Below are 15,037 nucleotides of genomic sequence, written 5' to 3'. Positions count from 1 at the left end.
TGGCAGAGGTTGCAGTGAGCTGAGACGGTGCCACTGCACTCCAGCTGAGTGACAGAGCAAGACTCCATAAAAAAAAAAAAAAGAACAAACTATTAGGTTTTTTTAAAACAGAATATAGAGAAGATATAAAGGATCCAGAACTTGCTATATTCAAAATGAATCTGTCCCTCATTCCCAGTCTCTTCCAGTGAATGATTTTAAAAGAAAGAAATGGCTTTGGGGCAAAGATCAAAATCAAGGAGTGGTTGTAAGATCCTTTGTTAAAACCTTAGAAAAACCTTTAACAAAAAAGAATTCCATCCCTACTTGATCAAAAGAGTACTGTGGAACTGACATTGCTCCAATTTATTGGATGAGACCTTGAATGACTGGCAGCTTCCAGAATATTCAAACACTCACTACAATATGTGTCATTTTTAAAAGGAGTAGTTGGGAGAGTCTTTGTGTATACATTTTCTATTGATGATCCCTGCTAAAGACTTTCTAGGTCTTCTCAACAGTTACTATAATGAACAACCAAGTTATTTGCCTAGAGCCTGGATAGGAGTCTCCTGGAATAGCAAAGGTTATGTTAATGAAAACAATGAAATGATAAAGTCATGTTAATGTAGACAGTATGCTATATGAGTTTGGTAGTTTGGGTCCCTACAGTTTTCATTCTATATGAATTAATATTAAAAGAGCTGTCAAAATAAAAGTTGCACTGGGCAAAGTTGAACAGGCAAGAGATAATTTATTCAAGACTATTGCAACACGGGAGAGAGATTAAACTCAACTTAGCTAAAACAAAAGCCTGGAGAGATTTTAACAGCTGGAGTATAGAAAACCATAAGACTATGGTGTTCGCTAATTGGCCTTACCCAAAGCAAACTTTCTCTATCTGCATATGACAGCAGGTAGCTGCAAAACTTGGAGCAAAATGTCTACTGAAGTTAGGTTCCAACCCTCCCATAAAGACTGGAAGATAAGGAGTTATTTCTTTTGTTGTTTACATTTAAAAGTAGCAAAAGGCTTCTAAGCAGATTTACATTTCAAAGGACGCAGGGAAAAAAATGCAATTACAAGTTTTCTAAAGTAAATGATTTAAGAAAAAGGAGATCAGGGACCTATAGTCCGGAAAAAAAAAAAAAAAAAAAAAAAAAAAAAAAAAAAAAAAAAAAAAAAAAAAAAAAAAAAAAAAAAAAAAAAAAAAACCTGCCTTAAGCTTACCCAAGCTGAGGGGAATGTTGAAGGGCATCTTCATCAAAGCTTTCCTGTTGTTTAAAAATGAAGAAAATTCTCTATTTCTGCACTGTATTGTTTGAGCTACCTGTGCTGTTATCCTTATTGGACAAGCTTTTGGTGAGTTAGTTTAAATAATATGTTTATATGTGATTTGAGTTGGAAAATAGGTGGAAATTTTTGGCCCAGTGAAAAAATGGCAAGTAATGCCTTTGCTTAATTAATTCTGACCTCTTTCAGACGCTCCTATTCCCAGGAAGATATAAAAGTATAATAATAGATACTAGGGTCAGGCATGGTGGCTTACACCTGTAATCCTAGCACTTTAGGAAGCCAAGGTGGAAGGATTGCTTGAGCCCAGGAGTTCACGACCAACTTGGGCAACACAGGGAGACTCTGTCTCTGCAAAAAACAAAAAATCAGCTGGGCATGGTGGCATATACCTGTAGTTCCAGCGATGTAAGAGGACTGCTTGAGCCTGGGAGGTCAAGGCTGCAGTGAGCTGGGATGGTGCCACTGCACTCCAGCCTGGGCAACAGGGTCAGACTCTGTCTCAAATAAAAAAGAAAAAGAAAACAGATACTGAGAGCATGACCAGTTGTAACTATGCAAGGGAAAGGACAGGCCTGTGAGGGGTTGGCAGTGAGCAAATCAAGGGACTTCAGAAACCCAAAAGGCTTCTTGTGCGAAGAAGTTGGCTGCAGAGTTGGACCCCAGACTTCACATGTCACAGGCTATATTAGTTTGCTATGGCTGCCATAGCAAAATATCACAGACTGGTGGCTTAAACAGAAATTTATTTCTCACAGTTCCGGATGCTAGAAGCCCGAGATTAAGGTAATAGATTTTGTTTCTCCGGAGGACTTTCTCATTGGCTTTGTTGACCTAAAGGAAGAAACTGAGGCAAGGTAAATATAAGCAGAGAGTTTATTGGGGCCAAGTTTCAGGACTGCAAGCCAAAAAGCACAGATTCAAGTTGCCCTGCATATATGTGCTCTGGTTAGCAGCAGTCATATGTGGAGTTTTTTGTTGGTTTGCTTCTTGCTTGTTTTTGGAGAAACGAGGTCTCCCTGTGTTACACAGTCTCATCTCAAACTCCTGGCCTGAAGGGATCCTCCAACTTCAGCCTCCCAAAGTGCTGGGCTCACAGGCATGAGCCACCATGCCTGGCCCTATACAATGGTTTTTAAAGGAAAAAAGAAGAGACAAGTCCCAAGTTGTTTACCAAAACTTTGTGTTAAACAAACATAAGGTAATAATTGACTCCACATTGTTCTTTGCATCATAAATTTCAGAAACACGAAGATAATGGGTGAGGATCACATTGTAAAACTTGTAACATTCTCATTCACTCCTCTGGGGTTGTTTCATTGATAAGCACATAACCCTCTCTTTTTTTTCTCTCAAGGTATAATTTATTAATAAGTATTAGTGCATTCATAAAATGGAATACTACAAAGCAATGAAAATTAAACAACAGTTACATACATCCATATGGATGAATCTCAAAAACAATGCTAAACTAAAAAACAAGCCAAGGAAAAAGCACATACAGAATAAATGCCTTTATATAAAGATTAAAAACAGGCAAAACTAAGCACTCTATTATTTAGGGACATGTCACTAGGTGCTGAAAACAATAAAGAAAACTAAGGGAGTTATTAACACAAGTTTGGGGTAGTAATTGCTTCTGGAAACGAATGACAGTCATGTGATCCAGCAAGAATGTATCCAGGAATTCTCAGGTATGTAGAGTTCAAACACTTGGTCCATTAGTGGGTACCTGAATATTAATTATTGTTCCTTAAGTTATACATACACGTTTTCATATGCATTTTTGTATGTATGCTATATTTTCAAAATAAAGACATGACCTACAGAGTCTAATCGTAGGAGCAGGGATGGGAGGGGGTCTCTAACAGAGATGTTAGGTCAGTGGCAATGGAAATCACACCAGTGTATACTCTATGGTCAAGTTAATAATTTACAAAGTATGGATTTAATTAGTTAAACTCTCAAATGGCAATCTTTCCCTCCTTAAGAAGTTCTTGGGAGCCATCTTGTTAGTCCTCCATTCTGATCACATTTCATTAGGATAAGCACTGGAGACATCCTTGCTGGTTTTTTACCACATGAGACATTCAAACAAAGAAAAAGTGTTCATCTTGTTTGGAAATAATTATGACAAACAATAAGTTTCATATACCATTAGTAAATTATGTGGCCTTGAAGAATTTACTTAATGTGGCTGAACCTGTTTCCTTATCTGCAATTAAGAGCAGTGTGGCAAAGACATTTATTGCTATCAATGATAACCTGTCTTTAAAGGATTAACTCTGGACATGGGTGTGAGGGGCATATCTGAAGACTCACTCATGTCTATCTGGGCCTGAGAAATTTGGCATACATCCCATTCTTCAGACCCCTGTGAGCTACTTTTCTTCCTTGGCTAGCAGATGGTCATCTTCTCACTGTGTCCTTACAGGCCGTCCTTCAGTCTGTGCACTGTCTGTGTTCTAATCTCCTCTTCTTTTAAGGACACTAGATTTTTTGGATTAAGGCGAGCCCTAGTGACCTTATTTTATCTTAATTGCCACTTTAAAGGCGCAATCTCTAAATATAGTCACATTCTGAAAGCTAGGACTTCAACATATGAATATCAGGGGACACAGTTCAGCCCATAATGCAGAGCATGACTAAAAGTGAGACTTGACAGTCACTCAGAAGCCCAGGCAGCTCTGTCAGGGGTGCTGGGAGGCAGCCAGGCTCCTGCTGCACTTCCATCTACTGGCAGCACACACAGAAAGGAAATGCTCCCAGTGGCTAGATTCCACCCATCATATCATTGGACTAAGTGAAAACATTCAGAACTCTAATTTTTAAAATGAATGCATTCATGAAGATTGCTGACCTTACATCCAGCTGAATAATAATTAAATATATGGGGCTAGCCTGACAAAGGATGGAAATGCTTTCTTTAACTTTTCTATTCAAAACATTGCTGATTCTTTTATGTTTCGTTTTCTAGAGTCAAGAAAATGTCTTTCGCCACAATTCCCTTACCTTTCTCTCTCTTCCTACCGCCGAAGATGCCGAAAGGAAAAAAGGCCAAGGGGAAGAAGGTGGCTCCGGCCCCTGCTGTCGTCAAGAAGCAGGAGGCCAAGAAAGTGGTAAATCCACTATTTGAGAAAAGACCTAAAAATTTTGGCGTTGGACAAGACATCCAGCCCAAAAGAGACCTCACCCGCTTTGTGAAATGGCCCCGCTATATCAGGTTGCAGCAGCAGAGAGCCATCCTCTATAAGCGGCTGAAAGTGCCTCCTGCAATTAACCAGTTCACCCAAGCCCCGGACCGCCAAACAGCTACTCAGCTGCTTAAGCTGGCCCACAAGTACAGACCAGAGACGAAGCAAGAGAAGCAGCAGAGGCTGTTGGCCCGGCCTGAGAAGAAAGCGGCTGGCAAAGGGGACGTCCCCAGTGAGAGACCACCTGTCCTCCGAGCAGGAGTCAACACCATCACCACCTTGGTGGAGAACAAGAAAGGGCAGCTGGTGGTGATTGCTCATGATGTGGATCCCATTGAACTCGTTGTCTTCTTGCCTGCCCTCTGTCGTAAAATGGGAGTCCCTTACTGCATCATCAAGGAGAAGGCATGACTGGGACGTCTAGTACATAGGAAGACCTGCACCACTGTCGCCTTCACACACATTAATCCGGAAGACAAAGGTGCTTTGGCTAAGCTGGTGGAAACTATTTGCACCGATTACAATGACAGATACGATGAGATCCGGCGTCACTGGGGAGGCAATGTCCTGGGTCCCAAGTCTGTGGCTTGCATCGCCAAGCTCGAAAAGGCAAAGGCTGAAGAACTTGCCATGAAACTGGGTTAACTGTATACTGTTTTCTTTAAATAAAAATAATTAATGCAAAAAAAAAAAAAAAAAAGAAAAGAAAATGTCTTCCTTTTTTAGCTAACTTTTCAGCGAATTATAGCTTACAGCAACTGGGTAACCTTTTGTGAGCAAAATTAAAACACCTGCCTTTCTCTCTACCTGATTTCTCTAAAAATTGGGAACTATTTATGAGTATTTGTATTTTATAGCAATATAGTTATTTGCATAAGATCAATAAGAATCTGTTTTCTTTTGTAACAGAACACTATGGATACACAGGTTATTTAACCAAGGCTTTGACTAGAATGTTACATTTTCTAATTTGACCAAACTGCTTTGAGAAATTGAGGCTGACTTTATAAAGCCAATAGACATAGAAAAGACTGGCCTCACACCTTGCCCACACAGTTCCCTTACAAGGTTCTTCAGCTTGTAATAAGTAGACTGTCATTTTCTGATACACCCAGAAACCACAAGATATTTTGGGACCTTGAGAAGATGGAATTCACCTAGTTTATACATGTGTTACAAGCAGTCCCATGGTGAATCTTTGGATTGGCTTACTAGTCTTGAGAGGTTTTTAAACGTGTAATCTGAGATTCCTTATGAAAAATTTCTTCAAAGCCAATGTAAAAGAGCCTATATGGCCAATCATTCTTCTTGTTGCACATTTTGCAAATAATCAGGCCAAATATAATACTGACATTTATTTAATCAATTAATTGGTCCTACTAAAATTTATATTTGGTAGAAATGGGGAACCGGGGACAGAGAAAATTGTTTTAGAAGAAAACTATACCATACATCTGATAAGATTCTAGCCCTGATCACTGTTTTTTAGTTTTTATTATTTTCCTACAATTTAGACTGAATTCTGAATAATTTCCCAGCTCCAACAATCCTGTAAAGAAGAAAGTAGATTTTATTTCCTTCATGATATTTTTAGTTGACTCCCCAGTAGAATAGGTTTTGTTGTTATTGTTCTAATATACAAATTTTTTTTAATTATAACTCCTATATACTACATATATCTCTTGTTTTACTTCTTCCAGAAAGACTAAACTCATGATACTTTGAAGACTAACAATGATTTAACAAGCAATAGCAACTACATACTTGACTGAGGTGTCATTTTTGCCACCTATGATGCCATCCCAATTTGGCTTTGGCACTCTTAAAATTCCTCATTGAAATATTTCCTTACTTCCCCTTCCCATGCGGGACAATCCCATCATGAGCCTTCTCAAACTGAAGGAGGAAGGTTATGTATCACTCTAATCTAAGCAGAAATTGATCATTCATGCTTCAATGGAAAGATTTTTGATCAACAGGTGGGAAATAAAAAAAAAAAAATTGCTCAGAGCTGCCTGAGTTATGTGAAGCATGCAAAATGTGCCAGTCCCATAGGAAGGTGTAAGTATGGCTATGGGACCTCAGTCACACCTCTCACACCCAGACTCAGGGGCAACTGTTTAAAGACATTTTGTTCCTGACTAGCTGCCTTGCCCGTTATCTTCATGTTCCTGGAGTTTGTGATACAAAGAACAATGTATAATAGCATCCCAAAGTGCTGGGATTATAGGCATGAGCCACCATGCCTGGCCAGTTTTCTATTAATGACTACTATCAAAAATGTGAATGGAACATCCCTAAGATGTCTTGATCAGAAATTGCATGTTGAAGTTTCAAGGACAGAAATTGATATTAGAAAACTTCACTTACTTATAGAAATAACCTCAAATTCCTCTCCTAATTTCTGAAAACACTTTATTAGAAATATACAAAAGTAATATTTCATGTCATATTTAACACTTTTTTAATCTTTCTTATAATTATGGCATATAAAATAAAATACTTTTTTATCACAAAAACATCCCCAAATGCCTTCTTGTTTACTTATCTCTGTGTGCCACATACTGAACAGTTTTGAATATTGTTAGGCTTTTGATTGCATTGAAGGCTGGTATTTGGAAAAATAGCTCTTTTACTTATTTTTGTATTTATGTAAAGTTTAAGAATATGTATCACTTTTGTGATTAAAACATCATAAATATTTAAAGTAAATTAAAATAAATAGTAAAGTAATATAGCATAATAGCATTTTAAAATGTATAATTAGCAGTATTTTCTTTAAAAATAATATTGGCTGGGTGCAGTGGCCCACGCCTGTAATCCTAGCACTTTGGCAGGCGTAGGCCGGTGTATTAACTGAGCTCAGGAGTTTGAGATTCGCCTCAGCAACATGGTGAAACCCCGTCTTTACTAGAAATACAAAAAATTAGCTGGGCGTAGCAGCGTGCACCAGTAGTCCCAGCTACTCGGAGGTTGACGCAGGAGAATTGCTAGAACCCAGAAGGTGGAGGTTGCAGTGAGCCAAAATTGCGCCACCGCACTCCAGCCTGGGTGACAGAGCAAAACTCCGTCTCTAAAATTAATAATAATATTTCTAGCTTTCTTTTGTTTAGTGAAAAACCAAAAAGATGCAAATTTTAAAAAAGAAAAAGTAAAATAATACTAGATCACAGATCACAAGACACATTCTGGAATGCTGCAGGGGAGTAGGTCAACTCGTATGGACTTCCTTATTGGCAATTTGACAACATGCATCAAGCTTCTAAACAATGTTCAAAACCTCCAACCCAACAATGCTTTTAATAAAGTCTAGTCTAAAGGAAATAATTGTAAACAGTTAAATAATTTTACTGCAGTAAAATTTTTAAATAATATTTTCTGCAGGAAAAATGCTGTGCATATAAATAGCAGTGCTTTTTATGTCTTGATAAAATTCAAAACACCTTAAATATCTAAAAATAGGGAATGTCCAACTAAATTATTTTTCATGTTCTGATGAAAAATTGTTTATGAAATTTTTGTGATAACATAAACAGTAAGTCACTAACTTAAATGAAACAAATAAAATACACATTTGAATAATCTTATGATCCGAGTTATATGAAAAGCAAGATAAAAAACTCAAGATAAAATCTTCAAGAAAAAAAAACACTTGAAACTCAACAAAATTATGTGCAGCTTTTCATGATAGACACTTTTTTTTCTGCTGATTTTCTTTGAGAAGCATATATTGGAAAAAAAGTATTAACTTTTATATTTGAAACAAGCTGTATATGTGATTTGCTTTCCATTTCAAGTTTACTTGCAACATCAGCCATCTCTAAGCCTCTTTGGTGAGGGGGGTTATTAAACTTTTAAATTTGTTCATATTATTGGTTGCTGTTTGCCTGGATTTTCTGGAGGGAAATCATAACTCTATTTTACTTGTAAGATATTATTTTTCTTGTCAAACGTTACTCATGGCCACCATTATTACAGTTCCATAATTTCTTTTTCAGATCTAAACAGAAAAAAAAAATAATTTAACATTTTCTAACGTTAAGCTTAAATATGTTGTGGAGAAAAATGCCAAATTATCCACTACATGGATATGGATTGGGTTATGCTGTAGTAGAAAACCTAAAAAATATTGGCTTAAACAAAGACAAGGTTTACTTCTCTGAAGTAGCAGTCAGAAAAGAAATAGGCAGGAGAGGAATGTTAAGGTCGCTAGACATTGCCATCAGCGACCCAGGCACCCTCTAGCTTTCCGCTTGGCCTCCATAGGGCCTGGCTTTTCTAGTCATGCTATAACTTTAATTGCAAGACAGCTGCTCCCTCTCTAGCCTCATGGCTGGTTTTAGGTAGAAGGAAGGAGGACACTGAAGAGCAAAATGTCTTTATTAACTAACTCACATTTTTAAAGAGTTTTCATAGAAAGCCTACTCAAGGATGTCTACCTACATGTCACTAGTCAGAACAGTGTGGCACAAGCCACCTTTATTCAAAAGAGAAACTGGGAAATTGATTTTTTAACTGGATACATTACTGCCCTTAAGAAAATTGGGGCTTTTATTCTACTAAAGGAAAAGAAGAATGGGCATAAACTAGGCAACTGTCAGCCGTAGTAGCCATGATGACTCTAACTAAAAATCACCATGGAGAGTATGACTCAGAAATGATATGATTAGGCTATTATGTGTGAAGCATACTAACAATTTCTATTCATCAGAATGACATAAAAATTTTAAACTATGATTAAATTTACTAGTGATTATTTCTATCTCCTCACATAACATCACAAATGTATAAATTCCCAGCATTTACTTGGGTTCACACACACACACACACAGACACACACACACACACATACAAATTTAGGATTAATGAGACCTAATTTCTTGTTGTAATCTCATAAACATCTTGCAAATGCAGAATTTTGTTTAGTACAAAGGCAATAAAAGAGGAAAGGGTTGAATATAGTGACCTTCTAGCATCTAATGACCAATATACTGTAAATCCTTCAAGAGCAGAGACTATTTCATTGAGATTTACCTCTCTTAAGACATTTTTATAAAGAATTTTTCTTAAGAAAAATTGGTTTACAGAATCAATGAATGAACAAAATCAACTAAAGACTGGTTAAAAGGACATTCTGTATTTGGCTTCCTTTGTTTGCTTCTTTGCTGATTTGTTCGTTTTACATAAGCCTTACTTAATTGGTTCTTTTAAGAGCTATCAGAAGGAAATTTCAGGATATCAAGAGATGGGGTCCAATCAAAGGCTCTTGCTGATGGCTGTTTGATGCCCAAATGAAAACAATATTATACAGCATTCAGATATTACTGATAGTGACAGGAGGCAGCCAAATGCCCAGGCAGACAGGGGTGGGTCCCCGGTGAAACCCACCTCTAAACAGAAGGCAATTTAAAGCCTGAAAGCAAAGATACAAGTTAAACCCTCGGACCAGATTGAGAACTTGTCTTGCCATTTGGCATGCCTTCCTCTGATTGGTCCCCACCCTTTACCTATTTTACATAAATCTACCCTTTCTTAATTGGTTTTTCTACACTGTCATGCCCACCTTTGAGTGGTGTCTTTGCTTTAACCTTTTTTGCATATTCACAAACCAGCATGCACTTCTCATTCTGAGTCCATAAAAGGCCCTAGACCGAGCCACCGTAGGTGGCTTTCCTGCCTTTGAGTAGGGGAATCACCCCTTATAACCCCTCTCTGTTGACAGTTGTTCTGTCCCTCAATAAAATTCTTCTCCACCATCCTCACCATTCAGTGTCCATTGTCTCCTTATTCTTCTTGGGCATGGTACAAAAGCCTAGAAACTGATGAATGCAGGTGCAAGCTATAACACAGGTGAGCTGGGGCATGCCAGCATGGCTGAGTGAGGCCCAAGTGGGGTATTGCCAGCCAGGTTCCAAAGCAACTGGGAAGAAAAGTCCTGCATCATTACCCACAAGGTTTCAGCCTTCTTCTCCTGAAATGTCTCTCTTTTTGAAACGCCAATAGATTTGCACCTTCACCTTCATTTTTGGCAGAAGTACACATGAAGAAAAAAAGGGTTTTTCATCAAATAAATGATTGCTTCATAGAAAGTGTTCTAACTACTTTATTATCCCTACCACCACCCTCAGAGCAGAAATGAAGGGTGTTGTCAACTCCTTTGATATAGATTTAATGAGTAGAACCCTTTATATTTCTTGTAGCAATATTAAAATAGGAAGCAAGAATGAAATGTTACATTTCAATGTTACAATGTGTCTAATTATTCATCTTTATGAATAGGTAGAAAGACTATTATATGATTATTTTATGTGGGTAAGGTGCACACAAATATTGATATGACTCGAGGATAATAGAAAATAGGCATAAGGAGTTCATCATATTGACCAAGTTTCCAAAAAAAAATAGTTTATAAGTGGAAAGGATAGCCATACAATAAATGACTTTTAAAAATGATCACATGATGTTCTCTACTCAAACCACTGAATATATATTCTAAATTAACCAGAAGAAATCTAGTTTTGAATTATACTCTCTCTGGGTCCCTGAGGAGAGACACTGTGTTCCTCTCAATAAATAACTTCTCTTTTCTACTTATTTGTGGAAGATTTTCACTACAGAAGCAAAAAAATCTCATCTCTTCATTGTAGGCTTCTTGGCATTCAACCTAGTCAGTGGGGTAGGATGGGTTCTCAGGTCAGTCTGAAGTCATTAAAATCATTTAGAAAAGCAACTCAGTAATATTTATGAAAACTTGCAAGCTCACATTTGCTTTGACCCTTCAAACCTACTTTGTGAAAGCTATTCTGTAGAAATTAAATCACCAGAATTTATGAGTATATAAAAACAGATTATTTGTTTTACTATTCTATTTTGTGACAAAAATATAATCATTAGTAGGTCTATTGCAAACAAATTGTTGAAACTGTATTATACTCAATATGAAGGAATATTATGCATCTGTGAAAAAAACTAAAACTATTAACATATAAAGATGCTCCTGATGTATAATCAAACTTGGAGAACTCAGCAACTTAGTCAAACTCATGCCAAAAAAAAATGCAAACTTTTTCACCATTTATTAAATTTAGATTGAGTACAGTCAGGCAGTAACTAAATCTTACATGACTTCTCAACAGTCAGACCGTGTGTAAAACCACTCGCCTTCGCCATAACTTCATCAAAGCCCTCTTCATCTCACTATTTCGCAAGCTGTAGATAAGCGGATTCAGCAGAGGTGTCAGAAGTGAGTATGACAGTGACATCAGTTTCTTGGTTTCTGGTGAGTAGCCGGATTTGGGTTGTAAATAAGTCATACTGGCTGTGCCATAGAACAGGGTCACAGATGTGAGGTGAGAGGCACAGGTGGAAAAGGCCTTTTGTCTCCCAGTAGTTGAGGGCATCTTCAGGATGGCAAACAGGACTCGAATGTAAGACAAGAGGATCAACAAGAAAGGAACCAAAATAATCAAAAAGGTGCCTGTGAATGCATAGATTTCAAACAAAAACGTGTCTGCACATGCAAGTTCTAACACTGCTGGGGTTTCACAAGATATATGGTTGATTTCATTAAGGCCACAAAAGGGAAAACTAGATACCCATGATGTTTGTACAGTACCTAACATAAAACCTAAGGCCCATGAAAATACAACTAATTTCATAAAAACTCTTTTATTCATAATCATTGGGTAGTTGAGAGGATGGCAAATTGCAGCAAATCGGTCATAAGCCATTGCTCCCAGGAGAAAACATTCAGTCCCGCCAAAAAGAAGGATGAAATACATCTGTGCAAAACAGCCCACAAAAGAAATCATCGTTTTCTCAGTAGAGAGGACCACCAGCATTTCAGGCATAATGACTGCACTGAAACTCAGGTCCACCACAGATAAGTTCAGGAGAAACAGGTACATGGGAACGTGGAGGCTGTGGTCCAGGGAGATGATGACTGTAATGATGGCATTTCCCATCAGGGTCACCAGGTAGATAATCAGGAAAACCCCAAAGAGCTGCCCCTGGAGCTCAGGAAAGTTAGAAAAGCCCAAGAGAATGAATTCAACCACAGAGCTTTGATTTTGTCGTTTCATTTTCAGTAGTGAAGTCGTACATTGATTTTATGAACATAGTATACAAAGAATAAAGCCACAGTCCATTAACTAAAAGTTCCAGTATGCATTCACCTCAGAAATTCTGGCAGAAGATGAAAAGAGGAGCCTATCCTGACAGAAATTTTCTTTGGCAATTTTAGGCAATGACCAAATACTTGAATTATATACCAAATATAAAAATAGAAATGAAGAATTCTGGCTCAGAGACCTTGTCTGAAAAGTACAAAATAATATCAAAGTTCTATTTCAACTGTACACCATGTAATTTGAAAATTAAACATAGCCTTAAAGGAAATATAAATACTTTATACCTTAGGTCCCAATCCTATAGCATTGCTACAAGTGTTTTTCATTTTACTGAATTTTACATAAATTCAAAACTTAAGACCACAAAAACAAAATATAAAAAGTTGTAGATTAAAAAAGATATCCCAACAAGTTTGATAATAACTTAATAATCCAGTGTTACAGCAAATTTGATATAAACTTATTTAAAATATTAATTAGATTCAAAGTGCCTATATATGACTTGGATAAAGATAACAATGTTCTGTAGAAACATAGAGGGGGATTGCATTTTCAATGCAACCATATTAGGTGACCTATAGACTATGTGAATTGGCTTCATGCTTACAAATTTCTGCCCATCCGGGATCTGGTCAATTATATTGGGATTTACCTGGATGTGAAATTTTTGGGGCCAGATCTTCAAGGTCCATCCTTCTGACCATGATGACTTAAGAAAAAAACCATCTGAGGAGTAATTGTGTAACTTAAAATACTTCACTCTCTCTCCTTCCTCTCTTCTCTCTTCCCACTATACTTGTCATGAAAAGAAAAGATTCATTTAATCATTAATTATTCAACGATCATTAATTAACCAGCTACCATTTTCTAGACTCTGCATCCTCAGGAATACATGTGAATCCAGAGCTCCACAGAGAGCTAAGCACAGCACATAAAATAGCTTCTAACCCCTTAACTAGTATGCTGCATAAACTGCATATAGATATAGATGTATATACAGATATGCACACACATATACACATGTGATTCAGCATATTGATTTCATAACATTATATGGCATAGAATATAATATATTATCTATATATCCTTTTTAAAGGAATATGTATAAAATATACAGATTTATATAAATATAAATAGGTTACTATTTTATATATTTTATATAATACTTTATGTATTTTACATATATACATATACACACACACACACACACACACACACACACACACACACCTCACTAGAGCTTAGCTCCCAGAAGGCAAAAATTTTTTTAGCTTCTGTGGTCTATACACAGTGCCTGCAACACTCCCTGGTTCACAATAGCCGTTAAACCAACATTTCTAGAATAAATGTATTTTAAAATTAGAAAAATCTAGACTCTATGTTTAAGGAATAGAGTGCCTAAAAGAAGTCAGCACACAACACAATTGGGAATTAATAACATATGCTGTAGAAATTTAAGTGAGGGAATGATGACATTTGAAAGGGGAGGGAGGATGAACAAACATAATCACAGGATGTCATGAATGGAAGCCCATTCCGTGGGAGGAAGATGGCAGGAGGAGGAAGACTGACTCACTCGTCAGAAGGCACTTGATGACACCATAAAACTAGGATGGAGGCCTACTGCCCTTTGTGTGATGTTTTGAAAACCAGAGGAAATTCACTGTAAGAGATGAGGAAGCCGGGAAAACAGATGGACACAGCAAGTTGAAGACATACAATGTTGTCTTGAGTGTAGATCTGTAGGACACTAGCAGATTGGAGAAGACAAGTTGCTTTACATCTGAATTCGTCCATCATCGTGTATTAAAATCAAATGACTGTCTATAACAACAATAATTGTATTGTATTGTGGATGTCAAAAAACCTCCTGCAATTATTAAAACAGATTCTACAAGGCCAAATATTTAAAATACATTTCTCATGGCAAAAAAACAACATGTATTCAGTTCCAACTCTGTTAAAGTAGATTGGTTTTAAAAATTAGAAAATTTAGAGAATGCTATAAAAAATAGAAAATGTTTATACCTTAGAAGACCCTCATGGCGTCCTGGATAAATCACTGACAAGTAATATTTACGTAGATCATTCCCTTCCCAAGGCTTCAGCATGTCAGTGGAAAGAGGTAACTGTTGGACTCACTGACCAAGCTGTCTTCTAGTTGCAAACTTCCAGAGTATGATGATTTACGCATGCAAAGTACTTACACTTCTACTTATTGCCTGAACTTTTCTCTGAAAATGAAAAGAAATTGACTAGCATCAGACCAAAAAAGTCTACTGATCCAAATGTTTCAGCTGAGCCTAGTGACTCCTAAGCACTGAGCCATCCCTTCAACAACATCTCCAACTATCAATGAGGATAACTATAAACACAAGACCCACCAAAAGGCACAGGAGCAGAATCTGCACTTTCCAATCTGTTGACTCTGTCTCTTTCATA

At 37.1% G+C, this 15,037-nt stretch overlaps 1 protein-coding gene and 1 pseudogene across 1 annotated transcript; one reads left to right on the top strand and one right to left on the bottom strand.

Moving 5' to 3' along the window:
• The first annotated feature begins 4,275 nt into the window (after positions 1-4,275).
• Positions 4,276-5,111, top strand: LOC108283802 (annotated as a pseudogene).
• A 6,408-nt stretch (positions 5,112-11,519) lies between these two features.
• Positions 11,520-13,662, bottom strand: LOC108283800 (olfactory receptor 10A6). Its single transcript, XM_017500355.2, has one exon. It carries the CDS (start codon positions 12,545-12,547, stop codon positions 11,603-11,605), a length of 945 nt encoding a protein of 314 aa, XP_017355844.1. The 5' UTR covers positions 12,548-13,662; the 3' UTR covers positions 11,520-11,602.
• Between the last annotated feature and the right edge of the window lie 1,375 nt (positions 13,663-15,037).

Source organism: Cebus imitator, unplaced genomic scaffold, assembly GCF_001604975.1.
Source record: "Cebus imitator isolate Cc_AM_T3 unplaced genomic scaffold, Cebus_imitator-1.0 Scaffold265, whole genome shotgun sequence".
In the NCBI taxonomy this organism is placed as follows: domain Eukaryota; kingdom Metazoa; phylum Chordata; class Mammalia; order Primates; family Cebidae; genus Cebus; species Cebus imitator.
Note: the sequence above shows the minus strand (reverse complement) of the source record. Positions and strands in the feature narration are given on the sequence as shown.

Excerpts from the sequence above, each read along its gene's own strand:
- LOC108283800 (XM_017500355.2), bottom strand. The coding sequence starts at position 12,547 with ATGAAACGACAAAATCAAAGCTCTGTGGTTGAATTCATTCTCTTGGGC.